This window comes from Salmo salar, chromosome ssa11, assembly GCF_905237065.1.
Source record: "Salmo salar chromosome ssa11, Ssal_v3.1, whole genome shotgun sequence".
NCBI lineage: Eukaryota > Metazoa > Chordata > Actinopteri > Salmoniformes > Salmonidae > Salmo > Salmo salar.
In genome coordinates this window covers 1161700-1183958 of record NC_059452.1, presented here as the reverse complement: position 1 = coordinate 1183958, position 22259 = coordinate 1161700, and the positions used below count along the sequence as shown (strand labels likewise).

General features: G+C 43.4%; 1 protein-coding gene and 3 non-coding genes across 8 annotated transcripts in view; all 4 read right to left on the bottom strand.

The window, feature by feature from the left end:
* Window positions 1–536: 536 nt before the first annotated feature.
* Window positions 537–22259, bottom strand: part of LOC106561878 (bifunctional glutamate/proline--tRNA ligase) — a 58783-nt gene continuing 37060 nt past the window's right edge. For all 5 annotated transcript variants that reach the window (XM_014126152.2, XM_014126154.2, XM_014126155.2 and 2 more), the window contains 12 exons: window positions 21389–21440; window positions 20799–21008; window positions 20495–20567; window positions 20175–20254; window positions 19036–19137; window positions 13525–13680; window positions 7757–7954; window positions 7411–7584; window positions 6793–6953; window positions 3284–3362; window positions 2857–2921; window positions 537–2681 (listed from right to left, as the gene is read on the bottom strand). In XM_014126152.2, coding sequence (XP_013981627.1) covers window positions 2531–2681; window positions 2857–2921; window positions 3284–3362; window positions 6793–6953; window positions 7411–7584; window positions 7757–7954; window positions 13525–13680; window positions 19036–19137; window positions 20175–20254; window positions 20495–20567; window positions 20799–21008; window positions 21389–21440 — 1501 coding nt within the window. In that variant the 3' untranslated portion in view covers window positions 537–2530. The remainder of the gene's footprint in view (window positions 2682–2856; window positions 2922–3283; window positions 3363–6792; window positions 6954–7410; window positions 7585–7756; window positions 7955–13524; window positions 13681–19035; window positions 19138–20174; window positions 20255–20494; window positions 20568–20798; window positions 21009–21388; window positions 21441–22259) is intronic.
* Window positions 7125–7259, bottom strand: LOC123725269 (small nucleolar RNA SNORA5). Its single transcript, XR_006757770.1, has one exon. It is a non-coding gene; the product is annotated as a small nucleolar RNA SNORA5 (small nucleolar RNA).
* On the bottom strand, window positions 8375–8511 carry LOC123725325 (small nucleolar RNA SNORA5). The gene has a single exon (XR_006757823.1). It is a non-coding gene; the product is annotated as a small nucleolar RNA SNORA5 (small nucleolar RNA).
* On the bottom strand, window positions 18727–18859 carry LOC123725268 (small nucleolar RNA SNORA5). Its single transcript, XR_006757769.1, has one exon. It is a non-coding gene; the product is annotated as a small nucleolar RNA SNORA5 (small nucleolar RNA).

Genomic DNA, 22259 nt, shown 5'->3' with positions numbered 1-22259 from the left:
ATTTATTGTCCAATGATTGCACGTTGGTGAGTAGTATTGACGGTAACGGCAGCTTTCCCAGTCGCCTTCTCCGGGTACTGACCAGGTATCCGGCTCTTTGTCCTCTGTACCTGCATCGCTTCCTCTTGCAAATAACGGGGATGTCAGCCCTGCCGGGTGTTTGGAGAATGTCTTGTGCGTCGTCTTTGTTGTAGAAAAAATCTTGGTCTAATCCGAGGTGAGTGATCGCTGTCCTGATATCCAGAAGCTCTTTTCTGCCGTAAGATACGGTTGCAGAAACATTATTTACAAAATAAGTTACAATAGCACAATTGGTTGGGCGCCCGTAAAACTGCTGCCATTTGTTCCGGCGCCATTTTACATGATCTCTGGGAAAGTGGAGTTTCACTTTTCCACACTGACCATAGAACAATGATGTGCACCTGTTTGGACAAGAATCGACACATTTTCATATAAAGTGGCCATAATTTACAGATAAAGAAGCACTCAAATGATAATGCATTTCCCCAAAACAGAAATCACCTGAAACTATACAGTGGAAATTCATAGTCCCTTTATTATTATAGATATAGTTCTACAATTGCATTAGTTGGAGTAAATCAGAAATTACAGTACAGGTATGTGATAGTACGTATTCCAATAGAATTAGGATGCTACAATGGATATGAACCTTCTTATGGTGGGACAAAGGTCTGCCATTTTGGTCAGGGAGATGGTCAACCATGGTTTGCCAGTGCTGTGATAAATAGTGTAAAATAATGAATTTGAATAATGTATCTGCACTGTATGTTTGCTAGCCAGCTTCAGAGGAATGATTCAATGCATTTTTCAAATTATCTGCCAATATGACAACATTCCATTCAAACAATGCTGTCAATCCACAGCCTGTCTCAAATCAGTTGATGATAGTACTTAAAAACAATATTGTTGCATTTACAACTTTTTTATCATATAATAGCACTCACAGCTTTCCAAGAAAACAAAAATGCAGACATTTATGGTCTTTTTCCATATATATTATAGAGCAGTGCTCTCCAACCATGTTCCCGGAGCGCTACTGTCCAGTAGGTTTTCGCTCCAACCCTAATCTAGCTCAACTGATTCTAATAATTAGCTGGTTGATAAACTGAATCCTTTTAGTTACAACTGGGGTTAGAGCAAAAACCTACAGGAGGGTAGCGCTCCAGGAATAGTTGGACAGCACTGTTTTAGAGGGGCATTCGCAATAAAAACTCTACTTATGATATTACAATATTTTAAGTTCACAATTCTAATACACAATTTCTGAAATCACATGCCTTACTTTTATTTTCCTGCATAAGAAAAATGTGGATTATGCCTCTACTGCCATCAATTTCAATTAGGCTGGTTTGGATTTCTCCCTGACCAATATAGATGTGGCAAAGAGGTCAATGGAACGCAGACCGTGGGGGATAAAAAGGACGTCGGATTGGCGCACATTCAACAAATCTGATTGAACAAAGTGGATATTCATCAAATCCCTCATTATTGATGTATTGTAGCAGGCCCACAATGTGATTACTAAAGGCAGATTTGGATATATTTGGATGTTTACGCTGCATAAAATTTAGAAGTAGTTCCTTTTCAGGTTTAGAAGAAGTAACTGCTAAATGCTAACTCCCGTTCGTATAAGCTGGTAGCACAGCTAGCATAAAGAAATCGGTGGTGGTAGTCAGTTGTTTTTAACTCTAATTCAGTTGATTATTACAAGAATTATTTATATTTGTTTTACCTCAAGTGTGAAATACACAATAACAGCCTAAATGTAGGAACATTTTGCTGGGGGGGGCAATGAGAAGATTCGGGATCTTTCCCCCACGCATTTCCATTGTTTTGGTCGAGATCCATTGACCTTGTTACTGCTTCTATGGCTGCTATTTTCACCACATTCTGGAGCTTTGAGGGTTGTTTATGACATAGATCCTATTAAATTACTAGAGGGGCTATGAGTATTCCTATGAGTTGGTACACAGGAATAACATGTCTAAAACCTCCAGGAAACCACCCTCACAACCCCCTAGTCCACCCCCAATTGCTATGACAGAGAGGGGTCAATGTCAGTTCAGTTAGTGGGGAGGTACTAAAACATCTTGCCTGAGTACAAGGACATCTTTAAACCTGTAAAAGGTCCTGAGATAAGTTAGGGTGAAAGGGAGAAAGGGACAAGACTGTCACTGGGTATAAAAATGCCTTTTTTTGTTACATTTGGGGCTAGTGGGGGGATAATAGCTGATTACGGAGAGTGCCTTTCTTTAGTCACTTTCGAGGGGTTGGGCCACCACTGCAACATGGTTAAGGGCTGAAAGAAAGGGAACACACTATGGGGTGTTGACTCGGTATATCTCAATAGTCTGAAGTGACTTAATCTCTGCTCATTCAAAAGAGCATGATAGGGGGAAACACCCAGAGAATTTCAACTATCTAGTTCTTCACATTTCCCAGACAAAGTAGAAGTGACGAGGAAAGGAAGCCATTTCAGACGATTGAGATAAACCCTTAAGGTGTGTATTTAGTAGCTACGGCCAAACAGAGTGTAGTACTGGGCGGCCTCCTTGCCGCTGACACACATCTGGCCCGGCTGCAGGGGCTTGAGGGGCTTGAAGGGGATGCACAGGCTCTTTGCACCCATAGAGGGGGCACCGGGCTCCAGATCCTGGTCCCTGGAGAGGGGGACAGAGAGTTGACAGATCTATTGAGCTTCATTCTACATTTGCTAACACTTCACTAAGAGACGATAATGCATATTGATGTGATTATAAAGAATTACAAGACTTGTCATACACATGTACGTATATATGCATCACGGTCATTGAGAGATACTTGAGTGATACATACTTGGCAGTGGTCTTCTTGATCCAGTCTTCACACTCGATTTCTCCACAGAAGGGGATCTGGACAATCTGTGGACATCCCAACAAAAAATATTTAAAAAAATAAACGGTCAGTGTGTTTGTATTAGTTAAGCCAGCCAGAAGTGAAGAAAACTGACAGGAGTGGGACTGCCCCACTTCCCCCCCCAAATTGTATTTTTTGGGTAGTGGGGCAGTCCCACTCCTGTCAGTTTTCTTTAGCTTTATTGAAGAGATAGTACAGTGTGATATACGGAGAAGGGTGAGTCAAAGGGCAGTGGACCGGATACGAACCCATGCAGACTCTGGCTTACATGTGTGCCGGGGTGAGCGGCTGTAACTGCTTTACCACACGGGCCATGAAGACTTAATCTCTGATGAAGGTTCAAAATAACAGATAAACAGTAACTCACCCTGCCCTGGTCTAGGTCTTTCTGGAACTGTTCCATAGAGTCTGCTACCACCATGTGCTTGTTCAAGTCGTCTGATGCCCTGCGACACAGAAAAATTTGAAATTAGTCCAGGATTCGACAGGTGACATGTGTGTGGAGTACATCAGCTCCAGTGCAGTAGCTGAGACACAAACAGAGACACAGAGAGAGAGAGACAGAGAGACAGAGAGACGAGAGACAGAGAGAGAGAGCATGTACAGTTGTGGCTAAAAGTTGAGAATGACACAAATATTAATTTCCAAAGAGTTTGCTGCTTCAGTGTCTTTAGATATTTTTGTCAGGTGTTACTATGGAATACTGAAGTATAATTACAAGCATTTCATAAGTGTCAAAGGCTTTTGACGATTACATGAAGTTGATGCAAAGAGTCAATATTTGCAGTGTTGACCCTTCTTTTTCAAGACCTCTGCAGTCCTCCCTGGCATGCTGTCAATTAACTTCTGGGCAGCATCCTGACTGATGGCAGCCCATTCTTGCATAATCAATGCTTGGAGTTTGTCAGAATTTGTGGGTTTTTGTTTGTCCACCCGCCTCTTGAGGATTGACCACAAGTTCTCAATGGGATTAAGGTCTGGGGAGGTTGCTGGCCATGGACCCAAAATATCGATGTTTTGTTCCCCGAGCCACTTAGTTATCACTTTTGCCTCATGCTGGAAAAGGCATTGTTCGTCACCAAACTGTTCCTGGATGGTTAGGAGAAGTTGCTCTCGGAGGATGTGTAGAGACCATTCTTTATTCATGGCTGTGTTCTTAGGCAAAATTGTGAGCCCACTCCCTTGGCTGAGAAGCAACCCCACACATGAACGGTCTCAGAATGCTTTACTGTTGGCATGACACAGGACTGATGGTAGCGCTCGCCTTGTCTTCTCCGGACAAGCTTTTTTCCGGACGCCCCAAACAATCAGAAAGGGGATTCATCAGAGAAAATGACTTTACCCCAGTCCTCAGCAGTACCTCCCTGTACCTTTTGCAGAATGTTAGTCTGTCCCTGATGTTTTTCCTGGAGAGAAGTGGCTTCTTTGCTGCCCTTCTTGACACCAGGCCATCCACCAAAAGTCTTTGCCTCACTGTGCATGCAGATGCACTCACACCTGCCTGCTGCCATTCCTGAGCAAGCTCTGTACTGGTGGTGCCCCGATCCCGCAGCTGAATCAACTTTAGGAGACGGTCCTGGTGCTTGCTGGACTTTCTTCACAACAATTGAACCGCTCTCCTTGAAGTTCTTGATGATCCGATAAATGGTTGATTTAGGTGCAATCTTACCGGCAGCAATATCCTTGCCTGTGAAGCCCTTTTTGTGCAAAGCAACGTTGACGGCACATGTTTCCTTGCAGGTAACCATGGTTGACAAAGGAAGAACAATGATTCCAAGCACCACCCTCCTTTTGAAGCTTCCAGTCTGTTATTCGAACTCAATCAGCATGACAGAGTGATCTCCAGCCTTGTCCTCGTCAACACTCACACCTCTGTTTACAAGAGAATCACTGACATGTCAGCTAGTCCTTTTGTGGCAGGGCTGAAATGCAGTGGAAATGTTTTTTGAGGGGGGATTTAGTTAATTTGCATGGCAAAGAGGGACTTTGCAATTCATTGCATCATCTGATCACGCTTCATAACATTCGGGAGTATATGCAAATTGTTAAGTTCATGTTTTAAGTATCCCTATAATTCTGTTATTAAGGGGCTATCACTCTGTCAAGAGTGCACCTGCGCAGGAAGTTTAGTTGTTGATGGACCTAGCCTTGAGTGGAATGGCTACCTTGTCATACAGTATAGTAAACTTTGTTAAACTGGAACCTTGTCGTTGTGTCATTTCGAGTTAACACAAATTGCCATCATACAAACTGAGGCAGCAGACTCTGTGAAAAATAATGTGTGTTATTCAAAACTTTTGGCCACGACTGTACAGTTGAAGTCGGAAGCTTACATACACCTTAGCCAAATACATTTAAACTCAGCTTTTCACAATTCCTGACATTTAATCCTAGTAAAAATTCCCTGTCTTAGGTCAATTAGGATAAACACTTTATTTTAATAATGTGAAATGTCAGAATAATAGTAGAGAGAATGATTTCAGCTTTAATTTCTTTCATCACGTTCCCAGTGGGTCAGAAGTTTACATACACTCAATTAGTATTTGGTAGCATTGCCTTTAAATTGCTTAACTTGGGTCAACCGTTTTGGGTAGCCTTCCACAAGCTTCCCACGATAAGTTGGGTGAATTTTGGCCCATTCCTCCTGACAGCTGGTGTAACCGAGTCAGGTTTGTAGGGCTCCATGCGTGCACATGTTTTTCAGTTCTGCCCACACATTTTCTATAGGATTGAGGTCAGGGCTTTGTGATAGCCACTCCAATACCTTGACTTTGTTGTCCTTAAGCCATTTTGCCACAACTTTGGAAGTATGCTTGGGGTCATTGTCCATTTGGAAGACCCATTTGCAACCAAGCTTTAACTTCCTGACTGATGTCTTGAGATGTTGCTTCAATATAGCCACATAATTTTCCTGCCTCATGATGCCATCTATTTTGTGAAGTGCACCAGTCCCTCCTGCAGCAAAGCACCCCCACAACATGATGCTGCCACCCCGGTGCTTCAACGGTTGGGACGGTGTTCTTCGGCTTGCAAGCCTCCCCCTTTTTCCTCCAAACATAACGATGGTCATTATGGTCAAACAGTTTAGTCTAAACAGTTCTATTTCTCCAAAAAGTATGATCTTTGTCCCCATGTGCAGTTGCAAACCGTAGTCTGGCTTTTTTATGGCGGTATGTCGATATAGGACTCATTTTACTGTGGATATAGATACTTTTGTACCCGTTTCCTCCAGCATCTTCACAAGGTCCTTTGCTGTTGTTCTGGGATTGATTTGCACTTCTCGCACCAAAGTACATTCATCTCTAAGAGACAGAATGCGTCTCCTTCCTGAGCGGTATGACGGCTGCGTGGTCCCATGGTGATTATACTTGCGTACTATTGTTTGTACAGATGAACGTGGTACCTTCAGGCATTTGGAAATTGCTCCCTAGGATGAACCAGACTTGTGGAGGTCTACAATATTTTTCCTGAGGTCTTGGCTGATTTCTTTTGATTTTCCCATGATGTCAAGCAAAGAGGCACTGAGTTTGAAGGTAGGCCTTGAAATACATCCACAGGTACACCTCCAATTGACTCAAATGATGTCAATTAGCCTATCAGAAGCTTCTGAAGCCATGACATCATTTTCTGGAATTTTCCAAGCTGTTTAAAGGCACAGTCAATTTAGTGTATGTAATCTTCTGACCCACTGGAATTGTGATACAGTGAATTCTAAGTGAAATAATCTGTCTGTAAACAATTGTTGGAAAAATGACTTGTGTCATTCACAAAGTAGATGTCCTAACCGACTTGCCAAAACTATAGTTTGTTAACAAGAAATTTGTGGAGTGTGTGTCTACACACTTGTATGAGTGCGTGAATGTACATGCATTCTACCTCTTGAAGAGGTTGGTCTGGATGTCCTCCAGTAGCTGTGTGAGCCTCTTCTCTGTGTCGGCCTCGGGCAGGGTGATCTTCTCCCCTGTGTCTCTCCTCACGGCCACACACTGACCCTGCTTCAGGTCCTTAGGACCCACTTCTAGACGAATGGGCACACCCTTAGAAGGATGGATGGAGAGAGGGAGGGGAAGAGAGAGAGAGGGGAAAGGGAAAGAGAACAAGAGTGAATGAGCAAGAGAAAAAGATAGAGATGGAAATAGAGTGAGACATTTCCCTTTGATTAGACACCTAATATTGGACTGATGAGAAGTTCATCCCTGAAATAATCTAATTGTCAGTAGTACAAATGTATCCCCAGGATCCATGGAGATGGGACAGGAGACCCATGGACTACAGGTTCACGGTGGCAGTCATTTCAGCCAGTGCGGTCCATTGTAGAGGAAGCACTGAATGACAAGATTACAAACCCCTAAAAGGGGATGTGGGGAGTAATAACAACAACAACTACTACTACTTTGCGTATGACCCCAGTGGGAATCGAACCCACGACCCTGGCATTGCTAGAGCCACGCTCTTACAAAGTGACCAGAACATGGCCAGGAGTTGTGGTTTTACCTTGAGCTCCCAGTGGTTGAACTTCCAGCCAGGGGAGTAGTTTTCTCTGAGGTCTGCCTTGACTCGGATCTCTCCCCTCTGCAGCCGAGCCAGGTACTTGGAGCACTGGGCCAAGAGAACATCTTTCTCAGCCTCGGGCAGAGAGGCCGTGATACCACATGGGATGATGATCACCTGGGTGAGAAGAGGAGCAGGAAAAGATGCAGAGTTATATCATTTTGAATTGGCACTGAATTTATTACGTCAACTTGACTCATGCTAATAAAGGTTGTTTTACAAATCTAAATCATTTACCTTTTGCCATCATTGTAAATAAGAATTTCCTGGTAGAATAAAAAAAACGTACCTGGAGACATGCGACTTTGGGGGGCAGCACCAGGCCCATGTTGTCACCGTGGACCATGGTGAGCACGCCGATGGTGCGGGTGGTGATGCCCCACGAGTTCTGATATGCCAGCTGCTTTTCACCTGGCTTCTTGGGGTCCTCGAACACAATCTCAAACATCCGCGAGAAGTTCTGTCCCAAGTGATGGGACGTGGCACCCTGAGAGGAAGAGAAACATTTCACTTGGTTGTTTTCTTATTGTTAAAAAGCAGACCTGGGTTAAAATACCGTATAAAATCTTTCAAATATATATTTTTTCCTTTAGCCTACCTGGAGTGCCAGGTGGGTGGGGTTTGCACTTTGGGGACTTTTCTATTTATGTTAATTGCAACTGGTAAGAATCTAAAAAGATATACAGATAGTCTTGCTCACCCTAAATATTCTCCTTAGGCGTTTACTCCATAAAATTATAGGGAGCATATAGTGTGCGACAATCCTTATTTATTTTTACACAAGTGTACTATTCTGTTAATCAGCACTTCTACTCCCCCCCCAAAAAAAATTGGTGTGCCAATTCATGCTTCTTATTGGATTTTCATTGTCTGTTAGAATGTATAATTGAAATCCACCCTTAGGCCCAATTGTCTGTAGTTCAAATCTATCCCCAATATCCAATGAAAAGAAATGTGAGGCCCATGAACTACAGGTTCAATGTGGCAGCCATTTTCGCCAATGCGGTCCATGGAAGAGGAAAAATGGAATTTGACAAGACTGCAGAATTTGAAATACTTGAGAAATGCGCTTAATTCAATTCAGGTCTGATAGTCTTATGAAGGCTCCAGCTATTTTACATATTGCACACACCTACTCCCATTGAAACGTCATTGACTCGATCCAGAATTTATGCCCATCAGATTAGTTCTCGCGGAAGTCATTCATTGCCAATGGAGCAGTCCGCAACACTACATTGGGGATGCCGCACTAGGCTGCGTTGCGCTCTGTGTACCACATGCTTTAAATACTTTCAACTGGTGCGTTGCATTTACATTTACGTCATTTAGCAGACACTCTTATCCAGAGCGACTTACAAATTGGTGCATTCACCTTTACCGTGTGGTGGTACAATGTACGTTAAAAAGCGTATCGCGTCAAATTCCATTTGTCACATGCGCCTGTGAAATGCTTACTTACAAGCCCTTAACCAACAATGCAGTAGTCCAGGTAGCCATTTGATTAGCTGTTCAGGAGTCTTATGGCTTGGGGGTAGAAGCTGTTTAGAAGCCGCTTGCCATCCCAGGCAGTGATGCAACCAGTCAGGATGCTTGCGATGGTGCAGCTGTTGAACTTTTTGAGGATCTGAGGACCCAAATCTTTTCAGTCTCCGGAAGGGGAATAGGCGTTGTCGTGCCCTCTTCACGACTGTCTTGGTGTGTTTGGCCCATGCCAGTTATTTGGTGATGTGGACATCAATGAACTAGAACCTCTCAACCTACTCCACTACAGCCCTGTCAATGAGAATGGGGGTGTGCTTGGCGCTCCTTTTCCTGTAGTCCACGATCATCTCCTTTGTCTTGATCACGTTGAGGGAGAGGTTGTTGTCCTTGCACACTGCCAGGTATCTGACCTCCTCCCTATAGGCTGTCTCATCATTGTCGGTGATCAGGCCTACCACTGTTGTGTCGTCTGCAAACTTAATGATGGTGTTGGAGTCGTGCTTGGTCATGCAGTCATGGGTGAACAGGGAGTACAGGAGGGGACGGGCCACGCATCCCTGAGGGGCCCCCGTGTTGAGGATCAGCGTGGCGGATGTGTTGTTACCTAACCTTACTACATGGGGGCAGCCCGTCAGGAAGTCCAGGTTCCAGTTGCAGAGGTAGGTGTTTAGTCCCAGGGTCCTTAGCTTAGTGATGAGCTTTGAGGGCACTATGGTGTTGAACGCTGAGCTGTAGTCAATGAATAGCATTTTCACATAGCTGTTCCTTTTGTCCAGGGCAGTGCGGAGTGCAATAGAGATTGCATTATCTGTGGATCTGTTGGGGCAGTATGCAAATTGGAGTGGGTCTAAGGTTTCTGGGACAATGGTGTTGATGTGAGCCATGACCACCAGCCTTTTAAAGCAGTTCATGGCTACAGACATGAGTGCTACGGGTCGGTAGGCATTTAGGCAGGTTACCTTTGTGTTCTTGGGCACAGGGACTATGGTGGTCTGCTTAAAACATGGCATTACAGACTCGGACAGGGACAGGCTGAAAATGTCAGTGAAGACACTTGTCAGCTGGTCAGCGCATGCTTGGAGTACACATCCTGATAATCTGTCTGGCCCTGCAGCCTTGTGAATGTTGAACTGTTTAAAGGTCTTGCTCACATCGGCTACGGAGAGCGTGATCACACAGTCATTCGGAGCAGCTGGTGCTCTTATGCATGCTTCAGTGTTGCTTGCCTCGAAGTGCGCATAGAAGTTACTTAGCTCATCTGGTAGGCTCATGTCACTGGGCAGCTCGTGGCTGTGCTTCCCTTTGTAGTTTGTAATAGTTTGCTGGTCGGATGTGGCAGGGCTTGCATCGGAGCCAGCGTAGTACGATTGATTCTTAGTCCTCTATTGACACTTTGCCTGTTTGATGGTTCGTCGGAGGGCATAGCGGGATTTCATAAAATTCTTATTTCCTACTCTGCCTTTCTAAGGTCTTCGAAAGCCAAGTGAAACAGATCACCGACCATTTCGAATCCTACTGTAACTTCTCCGCTATGCAATCTGGTTTCCGAGGTGGTCATGGATGCACCTCAGCCACGCTCAAGGTCCTAAACGATATCATAACCGCCATCGATAAGAGACAATACTGTGCAGCCGTATTCATCGACCTGGCCAAGGCTTTCGACTCTGTCAATCACCACATACTTATTGGCAGACTCAACAGCCTTAGTTTCTTAAATGACTGCCTCGCCTGGTTCACCAACTACTTCTCAGACAGAGTTCAGTGTGTCAATCGGAGGGGCTGTTGTCCAGACCTATGACAGTCTATATGGGGGTGCCACAGGGTTCAATTCTCGGGACAACTCTTTTCTCTGTATACATCAATGATGTCGTCCTTGCTGCTGGTGATTCTCTGATCCACCTCTACGCAGACGACGCCATTCTGTATACATCTGGCCCTTCTTTGGACACTGTGCTAACAAACCTCCAAACGAGTTTCAATGCCATACAACACTCCTCCCGAGGCCTCCAACGGCTCTTAAATGCAAGTAAAACTAAATGCATGCTCTTCAATCGATCGCTGCCCGCACCTGCCCGCCCATCCAGCATCACTATTCTGGACGGTTCTGACTTAGAATATGTGGACAACTACAAACACCTAGGTGTCTGGTTAGACTGTAAAGTCTCCTTCCAGACTCACATCAAACATCTCCAATCCAAAGTTAAATCAAGAATTGGCTTCCTATTTCGCAACAAAGCATCCTTCACTCATGCTGCAAAACATACCCTCGTAAAACTGACCATCCTACCGATCCTCGACTTTGGCGATGTCATTTACAAAATAGCCTCCAACACTCTACTCAACAAACTGGATGCAGTGCAAAACAGTGCCATCTGTTTTGTCACCAAAGCCACATATACTACCCACCACTGCAACCTGTATGCTCTCGTTGGCTAGCCCTCGCTTCATATTCGTCGCCAAACCCACTGGCTCCAGGTCGTCTATAAGTCTTTGCTAGGTAAAGCCCCGCCTTATCTCAGCTCACTGGTCACCACAGCAGCACCGACCCGTAGCACGCGCTCCAGCAGGTATTTCACTGGTCACTCCCAAAGCCAATTCATCCTTTGGCCGCCTTTCCTTCCAGTTCTCTGCTGCCAATGACTGGAACGAACTGCAAAAATCACTGAAGCTGGAGACCCATATCTCCCTCACTAACTTTAAGCACCAGATGTCAGAGCAGCTCACAGATGACTGCACCTGTACATAGCCAATCTGTAAATAGCCCATCCAACTACCTCATCCCCATACTGTTATTTATTTTGCTCCTTTGCACCCCAGTATCTCTACTTGCACACTCATCTTCTGCACATCTATCACTCCAGTGTTTAATTGCTATATTGTAATTATTTCACCACTATGGCCTATTTATTGCCTTACCTCCCTTATCCTACCTCATTTGCACACACTGTATATAGACTTTTTCTATTGTATTATTGACTGTTTGCTTATTCCATGTGTAACTCTGTTGTTGTTTGTTGCACTGCTTTTCTTTATCTTGGCCAGGTCACAGTTGTAAATGAGAACTTGTTCTCAACTAGCCTACCTGGTTAAATAAAGGTGAAATAAAAAAATAAAAAATAAAGTGTCTGGGTTAGAGTCCCGCTCCTTAAAAGTGGCAGCTCTACCTTTTATCTCAGTGCGGATGTTGACTGTAATCCATGACTTCTGGTTGGGGTATGTACGTACGGTCACTGTGGGGAAGACGTTATCAATGCACTTATTGATGAAGACAATGACAGATGTGGTGTAGCTTAGCTTAGCATCTGTGGCATCTGACCACTTCCGTATTGAGTGATTCACTGCTACTTCCTGCTTTAGTTTTTTCGTGTAAGCACGAGTCAGGAGGATAGAGTTATGGTCAGATTTGCCAAATGGAGGGCGTGCTTTGTACGCATCTCTGTGTGAAGTAAAGGTGGTCTAGAGTTTTTTTCCTCTGGCTGCACATGTAACATGCTGGTAGAAATTAGGTAAAACGGATTTAAGCTTGCCTGCATTAAAGTCCCCGGCCACTAGGAGCGCCACTTCTGGATGAGAATTTTCTTGTTTATTGCCTTATACAGCTCGTTGAGTGTGGTCTTAGTGCCAGCATAGGTTTGTTATGGTAAATAGTAGATAAACTATTGGTAAATAGTGTGGTCTACAGCTTATCATGAGACTACCTCAGGCGAGCAAAACCTTGAGACTTAATATTAGATTTCATGCACCAGCTGTTATTGACAACTAGACAAAGGCCGTCACCCCTTGTGTTACCGGAGGCAGCTGTTCAGCCAGCTGTATGTTATCCATGTCGTCGTTCAGCCATGACACAGTGAAACATAGAATATTACAGTTTTTAATGTCCCGTTGGTAGGATAGTCTTGATCGGAGCTCATCCAGTTTATTATCCAATGATTGCACGTTGGCTAATAGGGACTGATGGTAGAGGTGGGTTACCCACTCGTCGTCAGATTCTTACAAGGTACCCCGACCTACATCACAGTCCTCTTCATGTGAATGACAGGGATTTGGGCCTTGTCCGGTGTCTATAGTAAATCCTTTGCGTACGACTCATTAAAGAAAAAATCTTTGTCCAGTACGAGGCGAGTAATCACTTTTGATATCCAGAAGCTCTTTTCAGTCATAAGAGACGGTGGCAGAAACATTATATACAAAATAAGTTACAAATAATACAAAAAAAAACACAATATCACAATTGGTTTGGAGCCGGTAAAACGGCAGCCATCTCCTCCGATGCCATTATGTGCGTCAAGTACGGAAAATGCAGGTAAGACATTCGGCAAAATAAAATGCATATGCATCTGGTGGACATAGGGCGTCAAAGGGCTCAGACACAACAATAGCTCGTTATTGTTATTCGTACACCTCTGAATGTAATTTGCAAACCGAGTGCGCACCGATTTTACATGTAGAATCGAGTAAAAAAAATGGTTAGTCAGACGTCTACAGTGGGTTGTCCCTAAAAACCACTACGCTGAACGATCGGCATACGAACGCTAGATCCACATTCAGTGCGATGTGTGCAAGCCTCAAGAGTACCTGAATGGCTCTGCCACTGGCAGAGATGAAGGCCTCCACGGTGGTAGTGTAGTCACCTCCGGCAAACTTCTCCTTCTCAGTCTTCCTGCCCTTTACCACGGGGATGGCCATGAGCTCCTCATACACCCGCGCGTACAGGTCCAGGATCTGTAACACCTGGACACACGCACAGGAGGAGGGACAAGAGTAGTCAGTATTTATTACAAATACTACCATGTTCAGAAGACATGTAACTGGGAGGTATTAGCTACCCTAACATGAAATCATCCACCAACAATATCAATCTCTGTGCAAATGGACAATAATGGTAATTGGTAATTAACCAATCACTAAACTCCGCCCTCGAACAGCAATTGTCCAATCAGAGCTTAACAACTGCAACCAACCATCCGACACTTCACAAAAAAGCCTCACGGGTTCCATGACCTCTAACGGAGAGAAGTGTAGGTTGTGGAAAAAGCTTTGTGGACAACTTCATGCACAGTTTAACACAAGCAAGATAACAAAGGATGCATATACGTTTGCTCCAAGGTAAGCAACTATGTTAATCTTTTGCATAATGTGTGATATTACAATATATTTATAATAAAAAAATAAAAGAAACTGTAGACAAAGTCAGCAACAACTTTAACATTACACAACTAAGCTAAACATTGCTAACTTAGCTAGCTACCTTGTTAACAACATTAGCTAGCTAGTTAGCTTTGTTAGACTACATGTATCACAATGTAGGCAACAGATGTCTGATTTACACATTTGATTCCGAAGACCACTGAAACAATATAACCCTAACACTGAATATCTGAATGAATAACACTACATGTATCATCCCATATCTACAGATAAAGATCTGATGCGCAACAGGGCTCTACTGTGCGGCCATTTTACTTGCATATGCGCTTAAATATTTTGCTGTGCGACATGGAATTTTTATTTAGGAATTCCAGTGCAAGATTCTAGCTTCAACACCTCACATTTTTCATTGTGCTCCTAAATTTGTGTGAGCCTATTTAAAAATAAATTAAGGCACACATGTGCTCCTTGTAGAAAAACGTCAGCGTAGAGCCCTGTGCAAGATGCAGCTTCCACTAACACCACAGGAGAGACCGCAACCAAATCACCAGAGGATACCGGAGATGACAATTCCTCCTTTGTTGAACTATCTGCACAAGGCCGGCAAGAAATGCTTAAAAAATAAGCAGTCCAACTGGCTTTTCATGCTATCCCACTTTTCTGCATTAACTCCAGGTGAAAGTCATTTTTACACATGACAAATAAAATCACACCACGCCATCCCTGTGATTCCCATTTGTCCCATAATATGGAAGTGGAACTCATGATTAGGTTTGTAAGCATAGCTACCATCAGCTCTTTGACAGAGATATTTACTACCAGTAAAGTTGTCTTGGTCTGGGCATTTTATTTCCAGAAGCCGTGGCATGGGTTCTCATTTCTCTAGACTTTCCTGTCAGGAGATGTGCCTAAATGGAGGGAGTGGGGGTTGACAACAAAACCACATGGGAACACTTCGTGCCCAGTGACTTCAGTATATGGTGCTGCTGCAAGCAGCTCAAGGTCTATCATCATTGCCTAGGTCTGCATGGTCTTCTTCCTCTGCATGCTGGTGGCAAGACTGTCAGTCTGCTACCTTGGAGCACACCCTCTTAAAGACGATGAAGTAAGTGGCTGGGAGCAGACGCCATGGCGGGTGTTGTTGCTCTGCCATCTTGTCTCTTTTTCCAGTGCCTCTGCTTCAGACTGGGAGATCATTAAATCACTGTTGTAATATCTTATTTTCATTCAGAACTGTAGAGAAACAGCTGGGTTGTTGGCGGCAGAGGAAATGTTGGGAACTCATCCGTAGGGTTGGAGGAGGATGGTGGTGGTGCTGTTCTCCAATAGTGGGAGCTGCAAAAGAACAGGGGAAAAACAGCTTTTACAAAGCACCAACTTGTTTAAATCATGTACGGTAGAAATTCATATTTTTATCATTTGGTGTATTTTGTGTTTCCAGAGTACATAGAGGAGCACCCCCAGTTGGAAGAAGATAAGGAAGGGATGAGCTTAAAGAGTCTACTCGCTCAAAAGTATGAGGAAATTGACTAGTTAAAAAGGGAAAAAAAAATCATGCTCTTCAGGAAACTCAAACCCCTAACCGGTTAACACCAGTCAGTAAATAACAGCAGTGTCCCCCCAACTTCTTCCAATACTGCACTGGGTTTACTTATGGTCAGTTTAATAACTTGTGCAAATTTTTAACATTATCAAATCAGAAACATATCCCCACAGACAACTATCCCCTTGACATAGAAGAGTAGATTGGCAGATGCAGTTTCTGCTTGTGCTGATGAAACTTAAGACAATTTTGACCTGAAAGATCTGGCTTTTACATTTCATATGGATTTACAAAGTGTTAGCACTTCATTCAATGGACTTTATTTTGGACAGGCTTGGTCAGTTGTCTGTATGGCCTCACAAGGACAACATCACAAAACATGCCAGACCACTTCAGGAGAGATTTTCCAACGACCATTGCAATACTAGATTGCACCGAGTTAAAGATGGAGAAACCAAGCTCATTGCTACTGCAAAGTAGGCTTGGGTGTAGATATACCAGGGTATTTGGAAATAACCATGGTATGGTTTTTCAATACAGTTCAAACTATTTATTTGAAGTTTTTATAGATATTTACTGAAAGTATCTGCAGTGAACTTGTGCAATACGTTAGGAGATAAACAACATTTCATTCTTTCACCTGTCACATAATTTTTCATTATGAAGCTTACCAGTAGTCCCCAGTCACATGGTGTTTGTTTACAAGCATACAAAGACAAGACTGGAGCCTTGAGTCACTCACTGTTGTGCAGCACGTAGCAGGTGATCTAGTTACAGTATGGAATTCCCAACTAAATGTTTGCCAGCTAGTTAGATATCTTATAACTAAGTTAACTGTATAACATGTGCTAAATGCTTTGCAGTTGTGCATTTGGTTTGCCAATTTATTACCTAGTTAGCCATCTAGCTAAGTGGTTAGCTTCTTCAGAAAAAAAAGCTTTCCTTGGTAACAGCAGAAAATCCCCTCCTGGATCAAGAGCCATGCTGTCTAATATTTATTTTGTGTGTGCAGCAAACTGTTATTAGAATTTCTTTGTTACTTGTATAACTTTGAGCTGCGTTTCCTGTCCTGCAAATACTTCAGGTCAGAGACTGTACAAAAAGTTTACAATGAGCTCGTTAGCATTTAGCTGGCATTGTTTATGGGATTTTACATGTTTTTGTTAACATAGTGAGACTCAGTGGAGGTTAAACTTCAAAGCCAAACTTACTCCATCTACAAGTCTCCTGATAGCACGTGACCTATGTGGCTCAGTTATATTTGCATTCACCCTTTAAATATTTATCTGTCAGGACTGGATCCTGTGTAAACAGTAACATCACAGAGCGACTGCAAAATTTGATTCAATGTGGCTACCTTAAGAGAGGTGATGGGCTCATGGCAGACGAGGGGTTTCTCAATGAGCATGTTTACATGCACAGTAATAATTAGATGTTAAACTGACTAAGGAAGTAGGCAGATTATGCAATAGTCATGTAAACATCATACTCTGCTTGTCTTGAATTGTCTTAAGGTCCAACTCTAAGTAAGCATACGCTGATTAAAACCTGTTGTTCTGAGCAATCTTTAGAATGATTAGGACATGTAAATAGCTTAAATGGGCGTTCCAGTGGTGGGTTTGATCTGCACATGTGCTAGCACCAGCCGAGCCAGCCTCCCTCTTTAGCGTGACTGAAGTGAGTTCGGAATCTATGCGTCTTAGAAGTAGTTTTCACAAACTTTATATGTCCAAACTCAGAATCCAATATACTTCCCAAAAATAACATGGTGTAATGTTTATATTGGTTGCCAATTTTCTGCATTTATCAGAGTGCCATCAGGTAGCCTGATTTCAGATGTGTCCATGGAAACAGAGTTATTAGGGAAATCGTTCTTCTTCCAAAGAATGTAAACACTTTAATCAAACTATTATATAAATCTGACTAGCCAAAATAATCACATTATGTGCATGTAACTGTACTCAGAGGAAGATGGAGGAAATTGGCCTTAGACTGAACATTCCTCCCTACAAATACTGAGACGACAAACATTTTGAAGCATAGGGTGCACGTGGAAAGGGAAATAGCCAAAATTAAGAAGTTTAAAGTAGTATCACGTAAGATCCCCAATTCCAGATGAGGAAACATAAAACAGATATGCTTTGTGGTTAGTATGCTGTCCAACTTCCAGGTACACATTCACCAGTAAATGGAAATCTGTTCATTTTGACACTGTCCTGAGAACATAAGCATACAAACATGAAGGTGAAAACATTTGATGACATCTGTTTATGCATACCCCTACTGTTTCTGCTGCTAACCATAGCTACATATCAAAGAAACCCATGTTAGACTAACAGTGAAAGATAATGGACTTGCCTCAGTTATAATACCCCCGTGGTTGGATTGATTACTACATGCATTAGAGATTGTAAACAAGACATTCACGTGTAGCTCACCTGTCAGTTCTAACTGCAGTAGACTGGTCTTCTTTTCCGACCCCGACCGCTGTAATAGGCTTGGCATCAATCTTCTTGCCTCTTGGCTTATGCAACTGTTGTAGCAAGCTTGTAGTGGACATTTCATCTGAGGCTCTCCAGAGGTCCAAGGTGTGGATCAGCCCAACAACATGCGAGCAGTAACCTGTGGAGTTAGCATAGAACGGTATATTTGTTGAAGCGTTGTTGGTTGTTTACGTTAGCATGACAGCTAGCTGAAGCTGAGATTGTACACAATACTGTATTGTATGAGTTTTGTTTTTAAATGATTGTGAGACCTACCCTGCAGTTTAGGAACAATGTTGCTCCTTTGCCTCGATGGTCAGCTAGTGGGGTTTCTCCCACTTACACTGGGAGCTGTAGACTTTGCCTCTATCCTAGTCCTCCTGCTTGCTGTGTTAAGCTCCTGCATAATTATTTCGTGAATATAGCCTTCAAAAGGCATACTGAAGATCCTTTAGTTTCCTCCAAACTCATATAAGTGATGGTTGTCTCCAAAAGTAACTTAGTACCTCATTGGGGAGTTCCCTTAGTGTTATTACTATGCGCTTCTCCATTTTCACAGGAAAATAAAAAGGCAAAGCTTGTCAGAGTTAGCAACAGTAACCAAGGTGTAGTACAAATGTATCCCCAGAATCCATGGAAAAGAGATCCAGTGCCCATGGCCTACAGGTTCACAGTGGCAGCCATTTTGGTCAGTGCGGTCCATTGTCAAGGAAACCCTGAATTTGACAAGACTGCAAACTTTCAAATACTTGCAAATACTTGCATCTAAATCCAAATTACCAAAAAACCCTGTTAAGCATCATTTGAATGCACTCCCCAGACATGACAAGTTCTATGTTTTTTACTCAACATTCACAAGAGAAAAGTAAGAACTAGTCTCATGGACGGTTAATAATAAAATGGCCTTGTTACCTCTTCGGCGGCCTCCTCTTTGGTGGCGAAAGCCGTGTGTCCCTCCTGCCACAGGAACTCTCTGGTCCTCAGGAAGGGTTGGGGGTGCTTGAACTCCCACCTCTGGGGGTGAGTGAGAGAAAGCAAAAGAAATTAGAGAAATAGTAAAAATCACGATACATTCTGAAAAGATCACTTTCGCAGTCAAACAGCAAGCATGACTTAAATTTAACCTTATACAAACAATTCGGTAGGAATGAGGTTTGGGCAGTAGGCCTTATACATTATCAAAGCATATTGGCTATATGCCTGGCCTGCAAATATTATTCTCAGACCATATTACATTTCAAAACTCAAGCTTTGATAAAATAGATCAGTTGGTGTAGCACTTGCGAGGCATGAATTGAAATAATTAGCTTTTATTTTACTGGACTGATTGTAACTGTATCTGATGGTCATGGTGCTTTCAAGACAACTGGGAACTCGGGGGGGGCAGGGACAATGTCAAATCGTGACGTCAGTGAGCAAGTCCGAGCTCTAGAAAGACACCCCAGTTTCCGACTTGAAATTCAAAATGATCCCAGTCAGATCACGTTTCCCCCTGTATTCTTTGACAGTCTCTCTGTGGTCATGGTTTTAAGTGCTTCAATCTTACGTAGGCTAGTAGCCTATCAAACTTTGCTGTGGCCAGGGTCGTGGAAGCTCTGCAGGCATGATAATGTGAGTGATCTGATTGGCCAGCGCTGTAGGCGTACTCGAGTTAGCCACAGATCTCCCGGTCCATCGGATAGGCGGAGTTTGTCTTTTCAGACATATAACATGGTTCAAAATGGGAAAACTGTGCTTACCCAGTGCGCAGCGCTTCTGAATCAAGTGCAACTATTGACAATGCAACACAAATAAAAAATAAATAAAAAGGAGCGCAAGCCTTTATTGTTGGCTTTTCTACAGAAATGTTTGGTGATCGACTGGGAATGCCTTGCGATCAACCGGTTGGTGACCACTGTCCTTAAACGGTTCTGCCAAAAGGCAGTGGACATATTGGACAGGGTTGAAGTCTTCTATTTTCAGTAGGTTTGGGCTTTTCCATTTTGAAAATTGTACTGACCCTAACAGTGATGGTGAATATGACAATTATCATTCATGGATTGGACACTGACCACAACGTTGCACCACTGGTTGAGTTTGATGGGGAGGTCTCTGTGAGACTGGACCCATTTGGCGTAGGCAGGGTACATCACTGTAAAAAGAAAAGACGAAGGATGCATTGGTCAGGGTGTGAATTAGTAAATGAATACATATATGGCATAGAGGGTAGAAGTAGTAAGCGCCTTGGATGAAAATATCCATAGATTTGTTGTGTCGTGAGTTACACCTATACAATGTAGTTCTTTGAGACCTAGTGAAAAGCATCTGGAAATTCACTGTGTCAAGTTTAACTTTAAAGTCTGACAGAAGTGGTCAGGTGTGTTTGTATTACCAGTTTCACTAGTGGGTCGGATAGCGACGGGCTCGGCAAGCTCAGTGTTCCCTGACCGCGTCACCCAGGCGACCTGAGGGCAGCACACACACAAACACAGTTCACTACAAATGTGTCAAATCACTTAAAGGGGGATCTTCAGTATGACAAGACAAATTGTGATCACACATCACTTGAGAAGCGAGGACCAGGATTTCCAATAGGGATTCATAAACGCTGACACCACATCTCACCACTAGATGGTGTCAGGAACACCCATCCCCCCAGTCCCCCTCCAACACCACACACACTTCGCAACACCCACCTCGGGGGCAAAATCCGCAATGTGGGACTTCTCCTTCTCCAGGGCAGCCTGTGAGACAAACATTGGGAAGTAGCAGTTCTCCACGCCCAGCTTCTTGATCTCGCGGTCAAAGAACTCCTTGATGGACTCCCAGATGGAGTATGACCAGGGCCGCAGCACATAGCAGCCGCTCACATCGTAGTACTCAATCATTTCCGCCTTAGTGATTACCTGGAGGGGCAGATGTGAAGGGAGACACTTGTCTTGAGCCCTATACCATGGCTGCATTCCGATTCTCCACCCTTTTCCCAATCCTCTAATGGATCTAAAACCACTGGATTGGTGTGATCATTGGCTGGAGGGACTTTCCACCATTGTTAAATCAATGACAGGAAGTGTGCAAGTGCACACCCTAGCTCCAGGCCCTATTCCCAATTACTTTTTCACATCCTTTTAAATCCACCAGGGGGAGTGTACAAGGAGTAAAAAATGGAATTGGGCTTCAGTCCAAAAGAGGATTGTGACAATCCCAGAACTACTGGCTATAGTGGAGTTTAGACTGCTAGTAAAAAAAAACTGGGGCAATCACTCGCACAGGTGTACAGACTCACCTGAGAGTACCAATCAGACAGGTTCTCCTCCTTCTTAGCCTCCAGTCCCAGTCTAAATGAGGAAAATACACAGAAATCAGGTGTGAAAACCACACAGTATACTACAGATGAGTTCAACAACTTTTTCTATTTTATTGATTAGTTGATGGTTGCTAGGGCGAAAATATAGGGAGAGCTATGCATGCATACTAGACATGGTGACTTGTCTATTGCGGAGGGAAAGCCACATTTTGTATCTAGTGAAGTCAAATCTATGCCCACTTTGCCCAGCAATGGAAAATATCACTTCAATTGGTGTTTTTCAATTCCCTATTTCAAATAGATACGGATGAATTAGACTGACTAATCGATTAATCAAACTCATCCCCACAGAACAGTGCGAACAATCAGCAGAAATCCATCTTCCGGTACAGTTAAAATGGTGATTCATAAGATGTTATTCCTTTGCTTGTAAATCCAAGATAACTTTTCAACAATGAATAAGTTGATAACAGAAAGTTTATCATGTTGTAGAGTCCACTGTAGCCAGCTAGCTACCTAGCTCTGGGCCTGGAAAAACTGCTCAACTTCAGCACCAACCCGTGTCTGCTAGCTAGGCCCTGAATCCATGGGAATGCACCCCTGGGGGACACCAACCTACGTACGGAAATGAGATTGAGTAGAGACGGCAAATGTCACTGCCATGACAAAATATGCATGTCCATTGAAAAAAAACTGTTCCACTGCACTACATTTACATGATTTCAATTGTAGTCATCATTTAGCAGACGCTCTTATCCAGAGCGACTTACAGTAGTGAGTGTATATCATTTCATACTGGTCCCCCGTGGGAACCGAACCCACAAACCTGCCATTGCAAGCGTCATGGTCT